The sequence below is a fragment of the Lithobates pipiens genome, unplaced genomic scaffold (assembly GCF_037356315.1).
Source record: "Lithobates pipiens isolate NorthernLeopardFrog02 unplaced genomic scaffold, aLitPip1_a1.2 Scaffold_3, whole genome shotgun sequence".
In the NCBI taxonomy this organism is placed as follows: domain Eukaryota; kingdom Metazoa; phylum Chordata; class Amphibia; order Anura; family Ranidae; genus Lithobates; species Lithobates pipiens.
This window is the reverse complement of record NW_027507790.1, coordinates 8,549,800-8,575,740: the sequence shown is the minus strand read 5'-3', so window position 1 is coordinate 8,575,740 and position 25,941 is coordinate 8,549,800. Positions and strand designations below refer to the sequence as shown.

General features: G+C 42.9%; 1 protein-coding gene across 3 annotated transcripts in view; it reads left to right on the top strand.

The window, feature by feature from the left end:
• The window catches only part of NF2 (NF2, moesin-ezrin-radixin like (MERLIN) tumor suppressor), a 171,960-nt gene that overhangs the window by 92,465 nt on the left and 53,554 nt on the right, over positions 1-25,941 (top strand). For all 3 annotated transcript variants that reach the window (XM_077461223.1, XM_077461222.1, XM_077461224.1), the window contains exon 15: positions 3,891-4,024. In XM_077461223.1, coding sequence (XP_077317349.1) covers positions 3,891-4,024 — 134 coding nt within the window. The remainder of the gene's footprint in view (positions 1-3,890; positions 4,025-25,941) is intronic.

Below are 25,941 nucleotides of genomic sequence, written 5' to 3'. Positions count from 1 at the left end.
TAATACTAGTGTTTTTAGATCTAGAATTTCCAGCAGTCATCACAAAACTATTCTTGGACATATCACATGAAACTAAGCTGTTATGAAAACTCTGGACCTGTGTTGATGGGCATTAAGCTTGTGTTGAACACATCAGTCTGACATCCTTTTAAACCCTGGTTGACATTGGAACGATTTGTCATGTCGCAGCCTATTGCTGGCAATGGCACCATTCCAATATGTGCGGCACCGCACAGATTTGCAAAAGTAGTTCCTGCACTACTTTTTCGCAAATTTCAGGTGCGACTTCAGTAGACTTTGCATGAAGCCACACAGATGTCTTTCAAGTAGCACCTGAAATCGTCCGGACCTGCTACTTTTGAAATCGTGCTACTTCAAGTGAAGTAGCACGATTTTAAAGTAGCATCAATGTGAACCAGGGCTTAGACTCTTCAGCGCTCATTCATTGATGGGTGCATTTGTCCTGTAGCTGATCTGCTTCTGATCTGCATTTCACTTGGCTCCAAGCAGGTTTTGCATTTCCATAGACGTGTATGGGAATGTTAAACCAGGCCCTAAGTGAGATTAAATGTGCTCATCCCCTGCAGAATTTGTAAGTTTGGCTGCTTACAAAGAAATTAAGGATCTATAATTTCTATCATAGGTGTATTTTAAAGACTATCAACCAAGAATCCAGAAAAAAGCACATGATACAAATTTTATAAATTGAGTTGCAGTTCAGTGAGTAAAATAAGTATTTGATCCCCTACCAACCAACAAAAATTCTGGCTACAGCATGTGCCCATGTGGTATACAGATTCATCCTGCCAATTTAAGAAGGTGCTCCGAAGGATAACTCCTTATGTATATTAAAGACACCTGTCCACAGAATTTTGTTCTCCATTCAAACCTCACCATCATGGGCAAGACCAAAGAGCTGTCAAAGGATATCAGATGTTAGGGACAAGATTGTAGACCTGCACAAGGCTGGAATGGGCTACAAGACCATCGACAAGAAGCTGGGTGAGAGAGACAACTGTTGGAGTGATTGGTCTCAAGGCACTCGCCAAACAGTGGTAACACAATACTCCACTATGGATTGAAATCTTGCATCGCCCCCAAGGTCCCCCTCCCCAAGAAGGCATATGTACAGGCCCATCTGAAGTTTGCCAATAAACATCTAAATGGTTCCGAGCAGGATTGGGAGAAAATGCTTTGGTTAGATGAGACCAAAATGGATCTCTTTGGCATTAACTGGACTCGCTGTGTTTGAAGGAAGAAAAATACTGACTATGACCCTAAGAACACCATCCCTACAGTCAAGCATGGAGGTGGAAACATTATGCTTTGGGGCTGTTTCTCTGCTAAAGGCGCAGGCCAACTTTGCCGCATTGAAAGGGCAATGGACAGGGCCATGTATTGTAAAATCTTGGATGAGAACCTTCTTCCCTCAGCCAGAACACTGAAGATGGGTCGTGGCTGGGTTTGCCAGCATGACAATGACCCAAAACATAACGCCAAGACCACAAAGGAGTGGCTCAAGAATAAGCACATTAAGGTCATAGTGGCCTAGCCGGGCTCCAGACCTTAATCCTATGGAAAATTTATGGAGGGAGATGAAACTTCAAATTGCTAAGTGACAGCCCGGAAACATTAAGGATTTAGAGAAGATCTGTAAAGAAGAATGGGCCAAAATCCCTTTTGAGATGTGTACAAACCTTGTGACCAACTACAAGAAACATTTCCAACAAATACTAAGTCATGTGTTGCTTGGAGATCAAATACTTATTTTACACTATGAACTGCAACTCTATTTATAACATTTTGTATTGTGTGTTTTTTTTTTTTTTCTGGATTTTTGGTTGATCTTCTGTCTCTATCATTTAAAATACACCTATGATAAAAATCTTACAAATTCTGCAGGGGATAAAATAATTTTCCCCACTGTATGCTTATTCTGCTTATGCTTATTCTGTGTAAGAAAGAAGTACATACTTGCCTGTTTTCAGCATGCTCTGGTCCGGTCACATAATCCTCTGTAAGCCAGCAGTGGCTGCAAGGGAGGAGAGAACGCACAACAATGGCTGGTAAAGCCTGTAAGGTTGATGTCACCCATAGGCTCCTGTGACCCATCTGAGGTTGGCGTTCCTTCCTCTCCCCTGTAGCCACTGGCGACCGACACAGGGGAGCTAGATCACATGACCAGAGCTGGTTGAAAATGGGTAAGTATATCCACTTCAGCCCCGGAAGAATTTACCCCCTTCCTGACCGGGCCATTTTTTGCGATACGGCACTGCGGCGCTTTAACTGACAATTGCGCGGTCATGCGATGCTGTACCCAAACAAAATGAATGTCCTCTTCTTTTTTTTTTTTTCCCCCACAAGTAGTTTTCTTTTTGATGGTGTTTGATCACCTCTGCGTTTTATTTTTTGCGCTATAAACAAAAAAGCGACAATTTTGAAAAAAAATAAATAATTTTTTTAACTTGCTATAATAAATATCCCAAATCAAAAAAAACAAAAACAATTTTAGGCTGAAACTTATTTTTCTACATATTTTTGGTAAAAAAAAATTGTAATAAGCGTATATTGATTGGTTTGTGCAAAAGTTATAGCATCTCCAAAATAGGTTATTGATTTTATGCCATTTTTTTTTATATCGGGACTACGACATGGCGGCAGACCGAACACTTGATGCTTTTTTGGTACCATTGACATTTATGCAGCGATCAGTGCTATAAATAGCCTCTGATTACTGTGTAAATGTCACTGGCAGGGAGGGAAGGGGTTAACACTAGGGGCGATTAAGGGATTAAATGTGTTCCCTCACTGTGTTCTAACTGTGGGAGGATGGGACTGACTGGGGGAGGAGACCGATCGGTGATCCTATTTACTAGGAACACACGATCTGTCTCCTCTCCCCTGACAGAACATGGTTTTGTGTGTTTATACACACAGATCCATGTTCCTGCTCTGTCAGGAGCGATCACGTGTGCCCGGCGGATGTTGCGGTCGCCGGGCATGCGTGTCGTTCCCTCAGTGACACGGCCCCTATCCCGGCGGGAAGCGGAGGATGTCATATGACGCCCACCCAGGATGGGAGATTCCCATCTGTAGACGTCATTTGACGATACCTGGGGTGTGAAGTGGATATACATCCTTCTTTACCTGGGTACACAATAAGAAAATCTGGTGGACAATCATCCGGTTTTCCTCCATGTTCCACAGCAAGTCAGAACTGAGCATGAAAAAAATGTGCAAAAATCCTCGTACAACGGCTTTTTTTTTAATTTTTGTTTTTGACAATGCGCAGTCTTTCGTATCTGATTTTTCTAACATGAAAAACACACAAAAACCATACACGTTAAATGAAAATCATACAAGAAAAAGTTTCCCTCTTTTGGAAATTTTAATTTGGAAAGTCTGAGTCTGACATTGAAAATTGTGTAGATGCTTTATGAAAATTGATCATGCCTCGTACGGAATTTTTCTTAGTGTGTACCCAGCTCAAAACAAATTTGACAGCATAAGTGTTAGGAGGGGGAAGGAAACATTTTTAAGACTAGTTAGGTTTATCCTGGAATTCTACTTTAATGTAACAAAATTAGTTATCTTGTGTAAGCAACAATTTGAACAATTACAGTTGTACAATATAAAGGGCACACATGATCATAACAGATCACATTGGACAATATTAGCGATTTCTTGTCATGTCCGAACAATTTGTGCTTGGCACTTGGGGTTAGACTAGTGTAAGCTTTTCCTGGCCATATTGGTGCTACGCTTATGGTGCAGAATCTGACAGACTCAGAAAGCAGATGAACAATATTTATTTTCATTCGGTTTTTGTCAAAGTTTCTTCCATTTCTAAAACTTGCAATTTCTCTAATCGTAAGTCATTACTTTTTCAGCAAGCAGCAGGTACCAGCAGTAGCTCTGTGCCCCCTGTAGATGTGCCAAGCTTCAGCCTGCTCAGTGACAGTCTGCCCTACGATTTCAAGGACACAGATATGAAACGCCTGTCCATGGAAATAGAAAAAGAAAAGTAAGAGGCGGGGTGGGGACTGTGCGCTTTTTAACTGCATACAGCAGATGAAAAATATTTCAGCTGACATTTCTGAATTAACTTCTCATTCTGTGTATGCTGTCAGTCGTGCAAATGTCAAGTGATGGTGTGGAATATACAGTATACACTGAAGGCATACAGTAGTTTTTTTTTTTTCTTTTAGTAATTGGTTTGCACCCATGGGCATTATTGCATGACTGGCAGCCATACCCCTATTTTTATATGAAAAGGACAGTAGCTGATTTGTATGTAGATTGAGGTGAGGTCATAAATGCTATTACAAAGGAAATGCATGCAAATATAGCTGATTATACCTAAAAATAGCTTACTAAGAGCATACCTTATCCCTGTGTCTCCATAAATCCTTTATTTTGTTAGAGCACAGCGCATTTTATATCATGTACACTCTGTACTGGCATCTGGCTATGATCACTAAGGTTTAATAATTCTTACTAATCAATCTGACTCTTACCTTTACACAAAGGCTTAGAAATGAGTTAATTTGCATGCCAAACAGCCTAGCTATCGCTATCAACATGATTTAAAAGGTGCCCTCGGGCCTTCCACGATGATGCTTTAGCACATTGCACTATTGTCAGACACTTGCATAAAACAGTCCTACAGCTGCTATACAAAAGCTTGTATTTGTATTCGGGACAATAGCTAGGATATATTCTGTGAAATCTTCACATTGTACAAAAAAAAAAATCTAGATATAGATAGATTATATATATAGTGCCTTGCGAAAGTATTCGGCCCCCTTGAACTTTTCAACCTTTTGCCACATTTCAGGCTTCAAACTTAAAGATATAAAATGTTATTTTTTTGTGAAGAATCACCAACAAGTGGGACACAATTGTGAAGTGGAACGAAATCTATTGGATAATTTTAAACTTTTTTAGCAAATAAAAAACTGAAAAGTGGTGCGTGCAAAATTATTCGGCCCCTTTACTTTCAGTGCAGCAAACTCACTCCAGAAGTTCAGCGAGGATCTCTGAATGATCCAATGTTGTCCTAAATGACTGATGGTGATAAATAGAATCCCCCTGTGTGTAATCAAGTCTCTGTATAAATGCACCTGCTCTGTGATAGTCTCAGGGTTCTGTTGAAAGTGCAGAGAGCATCATGAAGACCAAGGAACACACCAGGCAGGTCCGTAATACTGTTGTGGAGAAGTTTAAAGCCGAATTTGGATACAAAAAGATTTCCCAAGCTTTAAACATCCCAAGAAGCACTGTGCAAGCGATCATTTTGAAAAGGAAGGAGTATCAGACCACTGCAAATCTACCAAGACCTGGCCGTCCCTCTAAACTTTAAGCTCAGACAAGGAGAAGACTGATCAGAGATTCAGCCAAGAGGCCCATGATCACTCTGGATGAACTGCAGAGAACTACAGCTGAGGTGGGAGAGTCTGTCCATAGGAAAACAATCAGTCGTACACTGCACAAATCTGGCCTTTATGGAAGAGTGGCAAGAAGAAAGCCATTTCTCAAAGATATCCATAAAAAGTCTCGTCTAAAGTTTGCCACAAGCCACCTGGGAGACACACCAAACATGTGGAAGAAGGTGCTCTGGTCAGATGAAACCAAAATCGAACTTTTTGCCCACAATGCAAAACGATATGTTTGGCGTAAAAGCAACACAGCTCATCACCCTCAACACACCATCCCCACTGTCAAACATGGTGGTGGCAGCATCATGGTTTGGGCCTGCTTTTCTTCAGCAGGGACAGGGAAGATGGTTAAAATTGAGGGGAAGATGGATGCAGCCAAATACAGGACCATTCTGGATGAAAACCTGTTGGAGTCTGCAAAAGACCTGAAACTGGGACGGAGATTTATCTTCCAACAAGACAATGATCCCAAACATACAGCAAAATCTACAAAGGAATGGTTCACAAATAAACGTATCCAGGTGTTAGAATGGCCAAGTCAAAGTCCAGACCTGAATCCAATCGAGAATCTGTGGAAAGAGCTGAAAACTGCTGTTCACAAACGCTCTCCATCCAACCTCACTGAGCTCGAGCTGTTTTGCAAGGAAAAATGGGCAAGAATTTCAGTCTCTCGATGTGCAAAACTGATAGACATACCCCAAGCGACTTGCAGCTGTAATCGCAGCAAAAGGTGGCTCTACAAAGTATTAACGCAAGGGGGCCGAATAATTTTGCATGCCCCACTTTTCATTTTTTTATTAGTTAAAAAAGTTTCAAAAATCCAATAGATTTCGTTCCACTTCACAATTGTGTCCCACTTGTTGGTGATTCTTCACAAAAAATAAAATTTTTATATCTTTGTTTTGAAGCCTGAAATGTGGCAAAAGGTTGAAAAGTTCAAGGGGGCCGAATACTTTCGCAAGGCACTGTACAGAATAAATATATATATATATATATATATATATATATATATATATAGATTTTTTTTTTTTTTTTTTGTACAATGTGAAGATTTCACAGAATTTGTGAATTATTTAGGTGCGCTGAATTTCTCAAAAAATTGTATTGTTTATATCATGTCCTTAAAAAAAAAAAAAAGAAAAAGTAAATGCTTTATAAATATTAATACAAATTTGGTGTGTATGTACAGTTGTGCTCATAAGTTGTTGTTTTTTTTTTTTGTTTTTTACATACACTGGCAGAATTTTATGATTTCTTGGAAATTTTTCAGAGAATATAAATAACACAAAAACTTTTCTTTCACTCATGGTTAATGTTTGCCTGAAGCCATTTATTGTCAATCAACTGTGTTTACTTTTTAAAATCATAATGGCAACAGAAACTACCCAAATTACCCTGATGAAAAGTTTACATACCCTGGAATGTGTGGACTTTGTACAGACACAGAAGGTAGCACACACATGTTAAAATGGCAATTAAAAGGTTCATTTCCCACATTTGTGGCTTTTTAAATCACAATTGGTGTCAGTGTATAAATAGTCAATGAGTTTGTTAGCTCTCACATGGATGCACTAAGAAGGCTAGACGCTGAGCCATGAGGTGGTAGAAAAGAACCGTAAAAAGACCTGCGTAACAAGATAATGAAACTTTGCAAAGATGGAAAGGGATATAAAAACATATTCAAAGCCTTGAATATGCTAGTCAGTATTGTTTAATCACTTATTAAGAAGTGGAAAATTTGGGGATCTCTTGATACCAAGCCAAGGTCAGGTAGGTCAAGAGATTTCACAACTGCCACAGGGACTGTTGGGGATATAAAGAAAAACCCACAGGCAACCTCAGGAGAAATACAGGCTCCTCTGGAAAAAGATGGTGTGGTTGTTAAGGAGCACAATACGATGATACTTGAACAAAAAAGAGCTGCATGGTCAAGTTGCCAGAAAGAAGCCTTTACTGTACAAGTTCCACAAAAAAGCCTGGCTACCATATGCCCAACAACACCTTGAATTGCCTCATTGGCTTTTTTGTGGCATTGGTGCAGTAAAGGCTTCCTTCTGGTGCCTCGACCATACAGCTCTTTTTTGTTCAAGTATCGTTGAATTTTGCTCCTTAAAAACAACCACACACCGCCTTTTTGAAGAGCAGCCTGTATTTCTCCTGCAGTTACCTGTGGGTTTTTCTTTGTATCCTGAGCAATTCTTCTGCCAGTTGTGGCTGCAAGGTTTCTTGCTCTACCTGCTCTAGCCCATGGATACTAACGGGGGGCGGACTGACAACTCATGGGGCCCCCAGGCAATCAGAGATTATGGGGCCACACAGTACACACACAGTATACACATACATGTATACACAGACATGTTTCTATTGGCTGAGAAGGTACTGGAGAGGTGGGGCAGCTATAATCTCAGGATTTTTAGACCAAAAGGATGTCGGTAAGGGACATTTCTGAAACAGATATAAAAAAAAAAAAGCAAACAGATTTTTACATGCTGTCCCTGGTTTTACCCTGATGGGGCCCTCTAGTGGCCCAGGGCCCTCGGGCAGTGCCCGAGTGGGCGAATGGTCAGTCCGCCCCTGGATACTAATGAAGTGTGAGTTTTTACTATGGGAAGAATGTGTGGCCAGACAAGTCATGAGTATATACTGAATACTTGCTGCTTAATCTGTCTGCAAGAGCTTACTTTTAGGCTGCTCTGAAGCAGAAAAAGGGCTTCATTAAATGCATATGTGCTTGGCTAATCTTGCAAAACTAGCATGAGGCCAAGTGCAGTTGGACAGGTGCAGTATAGTATACATGCTTGCAAATTGTTGCTTAAATGCATGTTTGAATAAACACATGTTTTGCATGTGGCAAAAGTACATGTTTGAAAGATCATGGACATCAGTGCAATTTAAGGAGTTGTGTCTCCAAAATGGCATGCATTTCGTCTGCAGGAGCTTAGTTTTAGACTGTTGACATATCATAGAGGCTGCATTGGATGTGCATGTACTTGGCTAATCTTGACTAAAACTAGTATGGGCCCAAGTGAAGTTGAGCAGGTGCAGCATATTATATATATATTTCATAATGCTTGCTTACTTGCATAGACAGACACGTGCTTGCTTGAATAGCACAAGCTTGCATAGGCAGATGTTTGCAGAGGGCCGTGGCCCCCATGCCAGACAAGCGGGCGGTGCCATCAAACTCCCCAAGGCTGGCTGAGATGGCATGTTTGCTTGTGTTGCGTAGATGCAGGTTTCCATAGGCGCATGTATAGATGTATGTGCATAAATGTATATGCATGTTTCAGAGATATACGTGTTTGTGTGGATGTATGTTTGCATAAAATCATATTGGCATGGATACATGTTTGTGTAAACTCACGTATACATGGACACATGTTTGCGTAACAGCATGTCGGCATAGATGCATGTTGCGTAGATGCATGTTTGCTTAAACGCATGTTTGCATAAACATGTTGCATAGACACATTTGCATAGATACATGTTGCGTAATATATGTTGCATAAACATGTTTCATAAACGCATGTTTGCTTATTGAGTAAATGCATGTTTCCATGGGCATGTATTGCATAAATGCGTGTTTGCATAGACACACTTTTGGGTTTTGCCTAAACGCATGTTAGCATAAGTACATACTTGCATGCTTCCATACATGCATATTGCTTAAATGCAGGCTGGCATGTTTTCATTTGTACTGCATACGTATCTGCTTAGTTTGAACTGCATACATATGTGCTTATTTACGTTACACTGCATACATATGTGCTTATTTGCCTAGGGCTACATGCATATGTGCTTATTTGCTTAGGACTGTTTATATGTGTGCTTATTTGCCTAGGGATACCTACATATGTGCTTATTTGCCCTGAACTGCATACATACATGCTTGACTGGCCAGAATACTTGAATACCTACATGTTTGCATACCTAGGTGCCTCTTTGGGCCTTCAGGGTCTGCCACAGAGTCATCGGTCTTTTTTTGCCTTGAAATTGACTCTTGGACATAAGGTTTAGCTTATATCTTAAGCCACTGGACATCCTTCTCTTTCAGATAGGCTCTGTCCATTTAGTGTTGACCTCTCTATGAGAGGTAGATTTCGGGGTCCATAGTCTTCAATGACGCATATCTTCATGTGCTGCTTTTTTCCAGGCTCATCAAGGTTTTTTTTGCAATTGCAGTGCAAAGGTGTTTTTTTTATTTTATTTTTTATTTTTTTTATTCTTGTGACTCTGCGAGCTACGAGGGTTTACAAAGCTCCCAGCCCCAGTGCTGGACTTGCTGAAAACACAGGGGGTGCCAATCTCAGTATACCTCAATAATCTTTGCTCAGGAAGCAGTCTGTTCCAGATATTCCTTTGATACATTTCTGCAAGAGGAAGTTGTATGTAGGTCAAGGCACATTCCCTATGTATAGTCCTATTATAATTTATTTTTTCTGGGGAGAGATTCTCTACCAGGTGTGGGGGTGGATGGCCCAATATACACCCCCACATCAGGTGTCAATGGCCCAGGTGGGCAAGATCACTGTTTGGTCTTTGGTTTATACAGCCACAGGGTTTTGCTCAAGGGTATTGCTTTGGGTCATCCCAGTAAAGAAAATAGGATTTTTCCTACAGCCTACCTGTAAAATCCCTTTCTTGGAGTGCATCACGGGACACAGAGGTCCCTCCCTTCTTGTTTGGGAAGTTTATTGCTTGCTACAAAACTTGGGTACTTCCTGTGTAGGACAGGTTATATAGGAAATTATTTCTTATTTGATCTGCCAGTGTCCATTCACCAGTAGGTTGCGTATAACCCAGAGAGTAATGGCTGCTCCGTGTCCCATGATGTACTCCAAGAAAAGGATTTTACAGGTAAGCTGTGGGGAAAAATCCTATTTTTAGCTCCCTCCATAAATTTTTCTATAGGATTAAGGTCTGGAGACTGGCTGGGCCTCTCCATGACCTTTTAATGTGCTTCTTTTTGAGCCACTCTTTTGTTGCCTTGGTGGTATGCTTTGGGTCATTGTTATGCTGGAAGACCCACCCACAAACCATCTTCAGTGTTCTGGCTGAAAGAAGGTTCTCGTCCAAGATTTTACAATGCATGGTCCTCGTCATTGGCCCCTCAATGTGGCAGAGTCAGCCTGCACCTTTAGCAGAGAGACCTCCCCAAAGCATAATGTTTCCACCTCCGTTTTTGACTGTAGGGATGATGTTCTTGGGGTCATAGTGAGCATTTTTCTTCCTCCAAACACAGCAATTTGAGTTAATGCCAAAAAGCTCAATTTTGGTCTGTGACCAAAGCACTTTCTCTCATTCCTTCTCAATCATTTATGAGCAGGGCCCTCTAATTCCTACTGTATTAAAGTGTATTGTATTTGTACTGTCTACCCTCAAGTTGTAAAGTGCTGCGTAAACTGTCAGTGCTATATAAATCCTGTATTATAATAATTTAGTTGTTTATTGGCAAACTTTAGATGGACATGTGCCTTCCTGAGGACGGGTACCTTGCGGGCGCTGCAGGATTTCAATCCATGCGGCGTATTGTGTTACCAATTTTTGTTTGTTTGGTGACTGTGGTCCCAACTGCCTTGATCTTTCACAAGCGCCTCCTGTGTAGTCATGGGCTGATCACTCACTTTTCTCATGATCATTCCTACCCCATGAGGTGAAATCTTGCATGAAGCTCCAGACTGAGGGCGATTGATGGTTATTTTGTATTTCTTCTATTTGCGAATAATCACTCTAAGGCCGCGTACACACGGGCGGATTGTCTGTCCAACTTAGTCCGCTGAACAGTGTTTCAGCGGACAATCCGCTCGTGTGTGGGCTTCAGCAGACTTTTTCAGCGGACTGTCTGACGAACAAAGTCTTACGGAATTTCCGAAATTTTGTCCGTTCAAACTTGGTTTCAGCGGACAGTCCGCTCGTGTGTAGGCAAGTTGGACGGACTAAGTATGGCGCATGCTCAGAAAGGATTTACACGGCCGAAGGTTGCATTGCAGTGTATAGGACGTCGTTTTTCTAGTCCCATCGTACGTGCTGTAGACGTCATCGCGCACGCTTTCAGCGGACTGTCTGCTCATCGTGTGTGGTCAAGTCCGTTCATGCAAATTTTGAACGGACTGTCTGTCGGATTGTCTGACGAACTTAGTTGGCCAGACAATCCGCCCGTGTGTACGCGGCCTTACAGTTGTCTCCTTCTCACCAAGCTTCTTGCTGATTGTCTTGTAGCCCATTCCAGCCTTATGCAGGTCTACAATCTTGTCCCTACCACCCTTCGATAGCTTTTTGGTCTTGCACGTGATGGTGAGGTTTAAATGGTAAAAAGATTCTGTGGACCGTTGTCTTTTATACACATAACGAGTTGTCGTTAGGAGCATCTTCTTAAATTGACAGGACTAATCTCTGTACCACATGAGCACATACTGCAGCCAGTTTGTGGAAGTCAGACTTATTGTTGGCCATTAACGTTCATGCGCATGTAAAGGCAGGCATCCCAATACTTTACTTATATATACATATACATATACATATACATATATACACACACACACACACCAGGTAAAAAAAGTATTGAACATGTCACCATTTTTCTAGGTAAATATAATCCTAAAGGTGAACATGAAAATGTAACCAGACGTTGGCAACCCATGCAATCCACACAGAAACCAAAACAAATAAGTTCAGAAATTGGGTTATGTATAATAAAAAGGAATGAAACTGAGGAAAAAGTATTAAACATGATGACTGAAATGTATTTTAGTAATTCATACAAAATCCTTTGTTGGTAATGACAGCTTCAAGACTCCTCCTGTATGGAGAAACTAGCCACATGCATTGCTCAGGTGTGATTTTTGGCCCATTTTTTCCCACAGTCTTCAAATCTTGAAGGTTCCATTGTCCTCTTCTATGAACTGATCTTTTAGTTCTTTCCATGTATTTTCAATTGGATTCAAGTCAGGTGATTGGCTGGGCTATTCTAGCAGCTTTATTTTCTTTCTTTGAAACTAATTGACAGTTTCCTTGGCTTTGTGTTTGGGATCATTGTCTTGCTGAAATGTCCACCCTGGTTTCATCTTTATCATCCTGGTAGATGACAGCAGATTTTTTTTTTTTTTTAAAGAATGTCTTTGGTAAATTTTTCCATTCATCCTTCCTTCAATAATATGAAGTTTGCCATTACCGTATGCTGAAAATGACCCACCTTCTCTCATATCGTCTCTGAAACACCTGCTAGATGATTGGGATATTCCCCAAATCTCATGGATGGGTCGTTTACATGCTATCAAGATGTCCCTCCTTCCCAAAATACTATATTAGTTTAGGGTTCTTCCTATTCTCGTTCCCCCCCTCCTGCCCTTCGTATTTTACAATGCCGCATCTTAGAATTCATCTGGGTTAGGACTAGACTGAGGCTCAATAGATCCTTTTTGTATACATCTAAAGTCAGGGAAGGGTTGGGAGTTCCTAATATTGCCCACTATTAGAAGGCAGCCCATATCACTCCCATTGTCCAACTACACGTGGGCAATTTGGCACCTCTATGGACCCTTATAGATGTCTTGGATTCCACCTGTGTACCGTCCTAAGTCCCTAAACCCTATTCTGGCCCACACCCTCTCAGCCTGGGATTCCATTAAATACCCTGCACGCCTGATATCCCTTGCCACTTCTGAACTGTCCTTTGTTTCCACCTGGGTTGGAGAATCCCCTGAAGTTTTCAATGGTGGAAATACAAGGGTCTCGCTACAGTTCGCTCTTTGCTCATGGCCAGAGGAGTCTGCTTGTAACCAATACTTATGGGACTCTTTATGAGATCCCCAAATCTGAACGTTTTTGATATATACAAATTTTGTCACTTCATGGATTTTCTTACAAAACATCATGAACACCCCTTATTGTCGACTGCCTTTGAGACCAGATGTCGAACCAGTCCTACTACTCTGGGTCTGATCTCCTTGTTATATTCCTCAATATCGAATATGGGACCACAAACCCCTATGTATTGTCACAAATGGACAAAAGACCTTCTTGGACTGTGAAAGGTCTACCATCATACCCATCCAACTGCTTTCAAGGCTGCCCAGATTTGGGCGATATGAAACATTTATGGTGGACCTGTCCCAAGGTCTGGAGGTTGTTGATTAGGGTATACACATTGGTCGATGCAGTCCTCCATGTGAATTTAAGGAGAGACCCATGGGAGGCACTCTTGCATAAACCTATCGCAGATGCCACCCTTTGGGAGCGCACCCTATTTTAATCACTTTTTATGCTAACGAAGCAAACTATAGTGCGATCGTGGTAAACACAGCTTCTTAGCTTTGAAGAGAGCAAAAACCAGGCTCACAGTAGACTTATCAATGAAAGATTCATGGCGAATTTGGTGGACAAGTATGACAAATTTCAACAGATTTGACAGCCCTGGATAGACCACTTTCCACCTTCTCAAATTACCTCTCGATACATAGAACTTTAAAGGTTCCATGTGGTACAGCCTAAAAACCCCTGGGGTGCCCATTCCCCCTCCTTTCTTCTCTCTTTCTCTTTTCTCCCTGCTTCTTACTTTTATTGTGCGTGCTTCCTCCCCTCTTTGTGGTGCTCCTGTAAGCCCCAGATGAATAGCGTGGGCCATGGCCATCTTATTTTCTTTTCATTTGTGCGCGCCAGCCCAGGTCTTTCCTTTTTTATATACTTCACTCATGTCACAAAAACACTAGGACATTAATGGTCCGACGCAAGATATTGATTAGATTGCCTGGATGTTACTTTCTTTTTTCTTTTGTCATTTCTCGCAAACATTCTTTAGATCTTAGATGTTCAACTTACTCCTATAAATTGATGTTCTGCAAGTCCTGTCTTAACCACGACCTATTGTGGCATAAGATGGTTGCTGCTCTCATTTTGTACTTTGGCGAGCAGTATACATGTAAAGTTTATTTATATTATTAATGTTCACATCTTGTTTCTGTAATGTTCCTACATGTTATACCAGAAAATTTCAATAAATGAAAAACGGCCCCACACCATGATCTCTCCTCCAAACTTCACTGTTGGTATGGTGTTTTTGGGGTGATGTGCAGTACTATTTGACCTTCAAACACGGTGTGTATGAGGGCATCCAAAGCCTTCATTTTTGGTTTCATCTGACCAGACTGTATTCTCCCAGTATTTCACAGGCTTGTCTAAATGTTGTGCAGCAATTATCTTATTTACATTTCCGGATTATGGTCCCAACAGTGCTCACTGGAACGTTCATTTTTTTTTTTTTTTTTTTAGAAGTCTTTCTGTTACCATAGTATGTCTTGAAACTGAGGTTGCAAAGGTCTTGAGAAAACTTTGCTTTTACCCATCATGAAATGTTTCTTGTGTGACACCTTGGTAATGGGACACCTTTTTATAGACCATCAGTTGAGACTGAACCAGCTGATATTAATTTGCACTGACAAGGGGCAGGGCCCTTTCTAATTACTGATACATTTCAGCTGATGTCTTTGCTTTCCATGCCTTTTACACTCATGGTTAGTGTTTGGCTGAAGCCATGTATCGATCAACTGTGTTTACACTTCTTTATTTGTTTTGTGTGTGTTTTTTTTTTTTTTTTTTATAAATCATAATAGCAACAGAAACTACCCAAATGACCCTGATCAAAAGTTTACATACCATGGTGATTTTGGCCTGATAACATGCACACAAGTTGACACAAAGGGGTTTGAATGGCTATTAAAAGTAACCATTCTTACCTGTGATCTGTTTGCTTGTAATTTGTGTGTGTGTATATAAAAGGTCAATGAGTTTCCGGACTTCAGACAGACCCTTGCATCTTGCATCCAGTGCTGCACTGATGTTTCTGGATTCTGAGTCCTAGGGAAAGCAAAAGAATTGTCAAAGGATCTGCAGGAAAAGGTAGTTGAACTGTATAAAACAGGAAAGGGATATAAAAAGATATCCAAGGAATTGAGAGTGCCAATCAGCAGTTTTCAAAGTCTAATCCAGAAGTGGAAAATTAGGGTTCTGTTGAAACCAAACCACGGTCAGGTAGACCAACTAAAATTTCAGCCACAACTACCAGTAAAATTGTTTGGGATGCAAAGAAACTCACAAATTACTTCAGGTGAAATACAGGACTCTCTGAAAACATGTGGTGTGGATGTTTCAAGATGCATAATAAGGAGGCACTTGAAGAAAGATGGGCTGCATGGTTGAGTCGCCAGAAGAAAGCCATTACTAGGCAAATGCCACAATCCCGCTTACAATATGCCAAACAGCACAGACAAGCCTCAAACCTTCTAGCACAAAGTCATTTGGAGTGATGAGACCAAAATGTAGCTTTTTGGCCACAACCATAAACGCTACTGATGTTTTGGGGATGTGTGAGCTACAAAGGCACAGGAAATTTGGTCAAAATTGTTGGCAAGATAAATGCAGTTATGTTATCAAAGAATACCGGAGGAACATTTGCATTCATCAGCCAGAAAGCTGCACGTGGAACTTACTTGGACACTCCAATATGACAATGATCCAAAACACAAGGCTAAGTTGACCTGTCATTGGCTACAGCAGAATAAAGTGAAGGTTCTGGAGTGGCCATCTCCGTCTCCTGACTTCAATATTATTGAACCACTCTGGGGAGATCTCAAATGTGCAGTTCATGCAAGATAGCCCAAGAATTTACAGGAACTGCAGGCTTTTTGCCAAGAGGAATGGGCAGCTTTACCATCTGAGAAGATTAAAGAGCCTCATCCACAAATACAGTAAAAGACCTTAAGCTGTCATTGATGTTAAAGGGGGCAATACACGGTATTAAGAGCTGGGGTGGATGAGTTGTGGATGCCAGTTAGTCTGGCCAGAGATTTAGAAAGATCACCAAATGATTTGAAATCAATCATGTAAGGAAAATAATATGAATCTCCAAAATTTAATTGCCGGATGTTTGCCCAGTGCAAAGACTAGGTGAACAAGGTACTGAAGAATGATCAATCAAAGATAAAGTTGTTTGATCACAGTAACAGACATGTTTGCCACACATTGAACTTCATAACTTTGAGGCACGGTTGTGGAAACATCATGGTTTGGAGTTGCGGTACTGCTGTAGGGCCTGGGCAGCTTGCAATCATTGAGTCGGTAATACATTTTGCATTATTTCAAAGTGTGCTTGATGAGAACGTGAGGCCAAAAGTTGACATTAAACCAAAAATGTCTTTCAAAATAATAAGAATCTGAAGCACGCTAGCAAATCCATCAAGGAACAACTCAAAAAAAAAAAGTATTAGAGGATTATGGATTACCCTAGTCAAAGCCTTGATTTAATTCCCTTTGAAATTTTTTGTAGGAGTATTTGGAAATAGCCAGTTCAGCAAGGAAACTCTCAAACGTCCACACAACTTCAGTTGCAAGAAAAGCGATCAAAATCATTACTGTGTCAGAGACTGTTTGGTAGTTTATGAAAAATGCCTTCAAGTAGTCATTTCTGCTACAGGGGGCAAGGTTTCTGGTGCCAAGGGTGTTCTTGCGTTTTTCACAGTACACCATTATATCTATTGTTGTTTTTGTTGAATATATGATTGAAAATGTTCTTGTGTTCCTACTTTACACCCTTATTTGTGGGCATGGGCACTGTTTGGGGGAAAAGAAAATCTAAAGTTTGCATGTTTTCAGTTAGGGATGCACCGAAATTTCGGCCGCCGAAACATATCGGCCGAAAATGCCCTTTTCGGCAATTTGCCGAAAGGAAAAAAACGCTGATAATTGAGCCGAAAATGGGGCGGGGCGGAGTACCGCCCCCGCCCCTGGTGCCGCCCATCATGGGAGATCAATAACGCAGGAGAGCCGCCTCTGCCGCCTGGCTCAGTAGAGCGACGGGAACATCACAGCTTTAATTTCAATAGCTGTGTGTTCCCCCATTGCGCGCCGTCGCATACAGCCCATCCCCCTTGTCCGGGGAACTGTGATAGACAGAGTACCCTTCCAGATTGGATGGGTGATCTGTCTATCACAGTTCCCCGGACAAGGGGGAGGGGCTGTATACAACGGCGCGCGACGGGGGAACAGACAGCTATTGAAATTAAAGCTGTGATGTTCCCGGCGCTCTATTGAACCAGACGGCGGAGGCGGCTCTCCTCTCTCTTCGCTGCATCACTGGCTGCACGGGGGACACACACACACTGGCTGCACGGGGGACACACACACTGGCTGCACGGGGGACACACACACTGGCTGCACGGGGGACACACACACTGGCTGCACGGGGGACACACACACTGGCTGCACGGGGGACACACACACTGGCTGCACGGGGGACACACACACTGGCTGCACGGGGGACACACACACTGGCTGCACGGGGGACACACACACTGGCTGCACGGGGGACACACACACTGGCTGCACGGGGGACACACACACACACACACACACACACACACACACACACACACACACACACACACACACACACACACACACACACACACACACACTGGCTGCACGGGGGACACACACACACTGGCTGCACGGGGGACACACACACACTGGCTGCACGGGGGACACACACACACTGGCTGCACGGGGGACACACACACACTGGCTGCACGGGGGACACACACACACTGGCTGCACGGGGGACACACACACACTGGCTGCACGGGGCACAAACGCACTGGCTGCACGGGGCACAAACGCACTGGCTGCACGGGGCACAAACGCACTGGCTGCACGGGGCACAAACGCACTGGCTGCACGGGGCACAAACACACTGGCTGCACGGGGCACAAACACACTGGCTGCACGGGGCACAAACACACTGGCTGCACGGGGCACAAACACACTGGCTGCATGGGGCACAAACACACTGATCTCTTTTATCATGCCGCCAGTCTCTGACCCTCTCCTGTACCATGTCTGACCACCTCCCGTACCATGTCGCCAGGCTCTGACCACCTCCCGTACCATGTCGCCAGGCTCTGACCACCTCCCGTACCATGTCGCCAGGCTCTGACCACCTCCCGTACCATGTCGCCAGGCTCTGACCACCTCCTGTATAAAAATATTTAAAAAAAAACAGTCATTTTCGGTATCGGTGCTGTATCGGTTTCGGTTTTCGGCCTAGTGTATTTTTCATTTTCGGTATCGGTTTCGGCACCAAAAAACCCATTCGGTGCATCCCTATTTTGTGTATATACAGTATACTGTGCATTTTTTTTATATCCCAATTATACAGTGCCTTATCGTATATATCGTCATGTTACAACCAAAAACGTAAATTTAATTTATTGAGATTTTATGTGATAGACCAACACAAAGTGGCACATAATTGTGAAAGGAAAATGATAAAAGGTTTTCCAAATTTTTCCAAATTTTTTACAAATATGTGAAAAGTGGGGCGTGCCTGTGTATTCAGCCCCCCTGAGTCAATACTTTTGTAGAACCACCTTTCACTGCAATTACAGCTGCAGGTCTTTTTGGGGATATCTCTACAGGCTGTGCACATCTAGAGTGACCTTTTCTTTTCTTTGCAAAATGGTTCAAGCTCTGTCAGATTGGATGAAGAGTGTCTGTGAACAGCAATTATAAAGGCTGGCCACAGATTCTCAAATGGATTTAGGTCTGGTCTTTGAGTGGGCCATTCTAACACATGGATATGCTTTGATCTAAAACATTCCGTTGTAGCTCTGGCTTTATGTTTAGGGTTGTTGTCCTGCTGGAAGGTGAACCTCTGCCCCAGGCTCGATTCTTTTGCAGACTCCTAACTGGTTTACTTCCAATATTGCCCTGTATTTTGGCTCCATCCATCTTCCCATCAACTCTGACCAGTTTCCCTGTCCCTGTTAAAGAAAAGCATACCCACAACATGTTGCCACTACTGTTTCACAGTGGGGATGGTGTGTTCAGGGTAATGTGCAGTGTTTAGTTTTCCACCACACATAGTGTTTTGCTTTTTAGCCCAAAAAGTTCAAATTTGATCTCATCTGACCAGAGCACCTTCTTCCACATGTTTGCTGTGTCCCCCACATGGCTTCTTGCAAACTGCAACTGAACGTCTTATGGCTTTCTTTCAACAATGGCTTTCTTCTTGGCACTCTTCATAAAGGCCAGATTTGTGGAGTGCAAGACTAATAGCTGTCCTGTGGACAGATTCTCCAAACCTAAGCTGTGGATCTCTGCAGCTCCTCCAGAGTTACCACTGGCCCCTTGGCTTCTTCTCTGATGAATGCTGTCCTTACCTGGTATGTCCTTTTAGGTGCAGCCATGTATGTGTTTAGGTGTAGCTGTGCCATACTCTTTAAATTTTCGGATGATGGATTGAACAAAGCTCTGTGAAATGTTCAAAGCTTTGGCTATTTTTCTTTATCATACATCACAGGACACAGAGCCATAGTTATTAACTATATGGGTATATAGGCACCTTCAGGTGTTGGACACTGGCACACCCAAGACAGAAGTTCACTCCCTATATAACTCCTCCTCCTACCAGGAGTACCTCAGTTTCTTCGCCAGTGTCTAAGGTGTTAGTCACGAGTGAAGATGTGCTCTGAAAGAGCTCCACTTGAGGGATCCTTGCTGGCTTTAAATAGCCTCCACAGACTGAATCCATCCAAAGTGCCACTGAGGCCAAAGTGGATGGTACCCGGGCCTCGTATAGGAAGAACGAGGTTTTGCCTGTAATACCTCTCCTTGCAAGGCTGGACCCCGGGACCCAGTTCTTTAGTCATGCACACATTACCTAAAGTTTTTCCCAGCCAGGGTGCTATACAGGTCCAAGGGAGTGCAAACCCAATAAAAAGGGAACCCGGTCCTTGAAAGCTTGCTAAACGCAACCCTCCGTGATGGGTGAAGGTTGGATCTGTCTGTCATCAGCAGTATCCTGCGGCGAGCATAAGAGAAGAAGCCTGGGAACTGTGAAAAGTCCATCTATGTTTTTTCTTCTGGGGGGGGGGGGAGAGAGAGAATGTTGTCATGTCCTAAATCTCCACTAGAGGGTAAATGTACATACCTCCCGTGAACTTTTATTAGCGGCATTCTATTGCTAGACTATTCAGCAATTAGTACGTTTTAAGTAGTGCCTCTGCTTTGGGCTTAGGACTATGCCTCCCAAAAAGGCCGGTGCAAACACCTCAAAAGGTACCAAAAACATCACCCCCAGGGGCTGAGGACTCCACTCATGCCTCCACACTGTCATCTTCTCCTGAAATACTAGAAGTGGGTAGCCAGAGTGAGCCATTGGAACCAGTATGTGTTGCAGCTGCTGCTTACATCTCAGCCCCTGTATACATGACTGAAGATGCATTTTCCTCTGCCCTGCTGGGGTTAGAGGAAAGACTAGCAGCTTTAATCACATCCTCCATCCAAAGGGATAGGAAGCATGGTAAATCCCCTTCCCCCACCTCAGACCCTTTACCAAGGAAACAGTGGGTAGAGGATGAGGTGTTACCCTCAGGCGATCAGGAAGAAAGACAATCTGATGACTCCTCTGCGGAGGAAACGAGGGTGGATGAACCCTTTTTAGTCTCGCAATCTGAGAAATTGCTGGTACAATCTCTTACGGAAATGGTTCGTTCTGCTTTCAAGCTGCCCCTAACTGAGTTAGCTGAAAGTTCAGTTTCTTCTTTGGGTTCCTTAAAAACCTCCACAGACTTTGCATGCATTACTAGAACTAGAGCTTATTTATGCTGAATGGGATAATCCAGATAAGCATTTTCTCCCTCCAAAGAGATTTGCAGTACTCTATATCCCATGGAGGAGAAATTCAACAAAAATGGAATGTACCAACAGTCAACGCTGCTATATCCAGTGTGAATAAAAGTCTACCTTGTCCAGTAGACAATGCTCAAATGCTTGAGGATCCAAAGAATAAAAGGTTGGAATTCCTGTTAAAATCCTCTTTTTCTTTTCTTAGTTGTAGTTACTCAGCGTGCAGTCGCTGCAATAGGCATCTGTCAATCCCTAAACTGGTCCCTTAAGGAGGTTCCTGTATAACAAGCCTGGGATTTGGCCGAACTGCCAAGAGCATTATATTTTGCTATAGACGCCATTAAAGATTCTATTCACCAGGCGTCTCTACGTACACTTGTGCTAATGCACATGCGTAGGATCCTGTGGTTGAACAATTGGTCAGCCGAAGGACCATGCAAAAGACTCCTTTTTTGTTTTGTTTTTCTTTCCTTTTCATGGGTATCGGCTATATGGGGATGATTTGGACAAATTAAGCCAAAATATTTCAAGTGGGAAAAGTACTCAATATGCCTCAATATGAAGGGGCGCCCCCGCTCGCCAGGGTGATGGGGAAGACTTCTACAGTTCTCAGGAGTCTGGCAAGTGGAAATTCAGGACAGATGGGTCATATCCACGATAACTCTAGGGTACAAACTGGAATTTTGGGAGTTTCCACCGCCTCATTTTCTGAGGTCAAACGTTCCCAAAGATCCAGGGAAAAGGCAATCTCTGTTTCGGGCATTAGACCGACTACCGGCTCGGGTGATCATACAAATCCCCACAGAAGAGCAAGATTTGGGGCTCTGTTCAAACCTCTTTATGGTGCCAAAACTGAACAGAGATGTCAGTGACATTCTAGATCTAAAGAATCTAAATCCGTTCCTGAAGGTCCACTCTTTTCACATGGAGTCTTATCAGGTCAATGGTTTCTATCCTTGGGTCTGATCATAGACACAGCCCAGAAAAAAGGTGTTTTTTTCCTCAAGCAAAGATCAATGCCATAAGAGAGATGATGAAGGGGGTCAGGTCGAAAGGAGATCCCTCCATTCGCCTTTACATGAGGTTGTTAGAAAAGATGGTGGCTTCATTCAAAGCGATTCCCTATGACCAGTTCCATTCGAGACTGTTGCAAAACAGTAACCTGTCTGCTTGGAACAAAACGGTTCAAGCTCTAGATTTGCCAATGCGGCTGTCCCCAAGGGTGTCCTAGAGCCTCGGTAACCCAGAATCTGCTGAATGGAAAATCCTTCAGACCAGTTATCTGGAAGGTGGTAATAACAGATGCCAGCCTTTCAGGTTGGGGAGCAGAACCGAGAGAACTTTGCCCATCAACATCTTGGACATTTGGGCAGCACGTCTGGCTCTGAAGACCTGGGCATTCAGGGTAGGGTGGTTGTCATGTCAGGATCCAATCTGACAATGCCACAGCTGGGGCTTATGTCAATCACCAAGGGGGCACCAAGCGTCTTGCAGCACAGAGGGAAGTGAACCATATTCTAACTTGGGCAGAAAGCAATGTTCCATGCCTATCGGCAGTTTTTATTTTGGGAGTAGAGAATTGGCAGGCGGACTACTTGAGCTGCCAGCAGTTGCTCCCGGGGGAATGGGTGCCTTCGCCCCGACATTTTTCTGGCTGTTTCCCAAAAATGGGGGACTACGGACTTAGGCCTTCTGGCGGTTCAACATTAAGTTGGTCAACTTTGTGCCCAGGACAAGGGATCCACTCGCATGTGGAACAGATGTGTTGGTGACCTCGTGGGATCAGTTTTCACAGATTTTATGCATTCCTCCCTATTCAGTTGCTGCCACGACTTCTTTGCAGGATCAAGCTGGGAAGAAAGCCGGTAATTCTTGTAGCTCTAGCATGACTCAGAAGGTACTGGTATGCAGAAATTGTAAAGATGGCCGTGGGGGATTCATGGTCCCTTCCACTACGTCCAGACCTACTCTCACGGGGGCTGATATTTCATCCTACCTTTACAAACTCTAAGTTTAACGACTTGGCTATTGAAACCCACATTCTGAAGATACGTAGGCTATCCGGGTCAGTTATCTCTACCTTGGTTAATGCAAGGAAGCCTGGTTCCAGAATCGTATATTATAGAGTCTGGAGGGCTTATGTTTCCTGGTGTGAATCCAAGGGTTGGCACCCTCAGAAGTATAGTATAGGCAGGATTCTTGCCTTTCTACAATTTGGGGGTAGAGATGAAGCTGGCCTTGAGTAATATTAAGGGCCAAGTCTCGGCTTTATCATTCTTATTTCAAAGACTGCTTGCTTTGCCTTCTTTAGTCCAGGCCTTTATGCAAGGGGTGGTGCGGCTTAATCCCCCAGTTAATTACCTTAGAACCCTTGGGACTTGAACTTCATTTTGCCAGTGTTACAAAAACAGCCCTTTGAACCAATACCGTATATACTCCCTTGGTCCTTCTGACAAGAAAGCTGGTGTTCTTGGTTGCTATAGCCTCAGCAAGGAGGGTTTCAGAATTGACTGCTCTTTCTTGTAAAGAACCATATTTGATTATTCACGAGGACAGGGTCGTGTTGTGTCCTCGTCCAAGTTTTCTGCCTAAAGTGGTCTCAGGGTTTCACTTGAACCAAAATATTGTCCTACCATCATTTTTTCCAAAACCATGTTCTAGGGAAGAGAAGTCACTATGTTGTCTTGATGTGGTGAGAGCAGTCAAGGTCTGTTTAGAGATGACTGCTTAGTTCCGGAATACTGAAGACTTATTTGTGCTGCCGGAAGGTCCTAGTAAAGGACAGGCGGTATCAAAATCCACTATTTTTGTATGTGGATTTGGCAAGTTTATAATTCAGGCTTATGGTTTTAAAAGGTAAGATTCCGACTGTTCAAGTCAAGGCGCACTCTACCAGAGCAGTTTGTGCTTCTTGGGCAGTGCATCACCATGCCTCCATGTAAGGCCGCAACTTGGTCTTCAGTACATACATTTTCCAGGTTTTATCAGGTGGATGTAAAAAGGCATGAGGATATCACCTTTTGGCGCAGTGTGCAGCAGTATGGGTCCTCAAGTCTGTGGGCGCCCTGCCCTCAAATAGCATTGCTATGGGACATCCCATATAGTTAATAACTATGGCTCTGTGTCCCGTGATGTATGATCAAGAAAATAGGATTGGGATCTTTTGGAGAATCTACCTGCAAGTAGACCTGATCAGTTCAGTTCTAGGTTAAAGAACAACCAAGCAATGAAGCAATGTTCTGTGCATGCCCCTCCATAACTGATCAGTAGAAACAGCAGGGAGTCCCATTGTGTTTTTTTTTTTTTTTTTTTTTCATCCTTCCCAGACAAATGTCTACTTGCTCGTTGTTAACAGGAAGTAGCCTAGATGACTGTTCTTGCCAGTATACAGAATTATTTAATACTTTTAAGCAAACCTGGGTTTGCGTTTAATCATCAAATCGTGTAGTAGATTCTGGATTAGATTAATACTGATTGTATGATTTTATTACCGGTATTATACAGTACAGGTGGTCCCCAGGTTGCAAACAAGATGGGGTCTGTAGGTTTTTCCTTAAAAAATGTACCTGTTCCGACTTACAAATTCAACTTAAGTGTAGCTTTAGCCCAAAAAACAATTTTTAAGCTTTTTGGATAGCATAGGGAAGGGTTAACACCCCTGTAACATTTGTTTTGCTGTCTGTGCCCCTGATCAGAAGATTTCATCTCACTTTCTGTCCCAATGTCAATTGGATTTTGAAAATGTTGGGTTGTTGTGGAAACAAGCCTTGGTAATAAAGCATCAGTGAAGGTAACTTTTTCTCATAACTCTTACAGAAGAGAATTTCCCTTCCGAGGGGTAGATTTCCTCACACTTCCCGTTGACTCCCTCCATTTGTAAAAAGGAGTCGTTTGTAGGTCGGAAGTTTGTAACTAGAGGATCACCTGTATCTCACAAAAGTGAGTACATCCCTCACATTTATTAAAATATTTTATTATATCTTTTCATGTGACAACACTGAAAAAATGACACTTTGCCACAATGTAAAGTAGTGAGTGTACAGCTTGTATAACAGTGTAAATTTGCTGTCCCCTCAAAATAACTTAACATACAGCCATTAATGTCTAAACTGCTGGCAACAAAAGTGAGTACACCCCTAAGTGAAAATGTCCAAATTGGGCCCAATTAGCCAATTTCCTTCCCCGGTGTCATGTGACTCGTGTTACAAGGTCTCAGGTGTGAACGGAGAGCAGGTGTGTTAAATTTGGTGTTACCGCTCTCTCTCTCATACTGGTCACTGGAAGTTCTACATGGCATCTTATGGCAAAGAACTCTCTGAGGCTCTGAAAATGTTGTTCTACATAAAGATGGCCTACGCTGTAAGAAGATTGCCAAGACACTGAAACTGAGCTGCAGCACGGTGTCCAAGGCCATACAGCGATTTAACAGGACAGGTTCCACTCTGAACAGGCCTCGCCATGGTCGACCAAAGAAGTTGAGTGCACGTGCTCAACATCATATCCAGAGATTGTCTTTGGACAATAGACGTATAAGTGCTGCCAGCATTGCTACAGAGGTTGAAGGGGTGGGGGGGCGGCCTGTCAGTTCTCAGACCATACGTTGCACACTGCATCAAATTGATCTGCATTTCTGTCGTCCCAGAAGGAGATGCACAAGAGAGCCCCCAAACTGTTTGCTGAAGACAGACTAAGGAAGTTACTGGAACCATGTCCTTTTGTCTGATGGGACCAAGATAAACTTATTTGGTTCAGATGGTGTGTGGCGGCAACCAGGTGAGGAGTACAGGTGTGTCTTGGCTTCAGTCAAGCATGTTGGTGAGAGTGT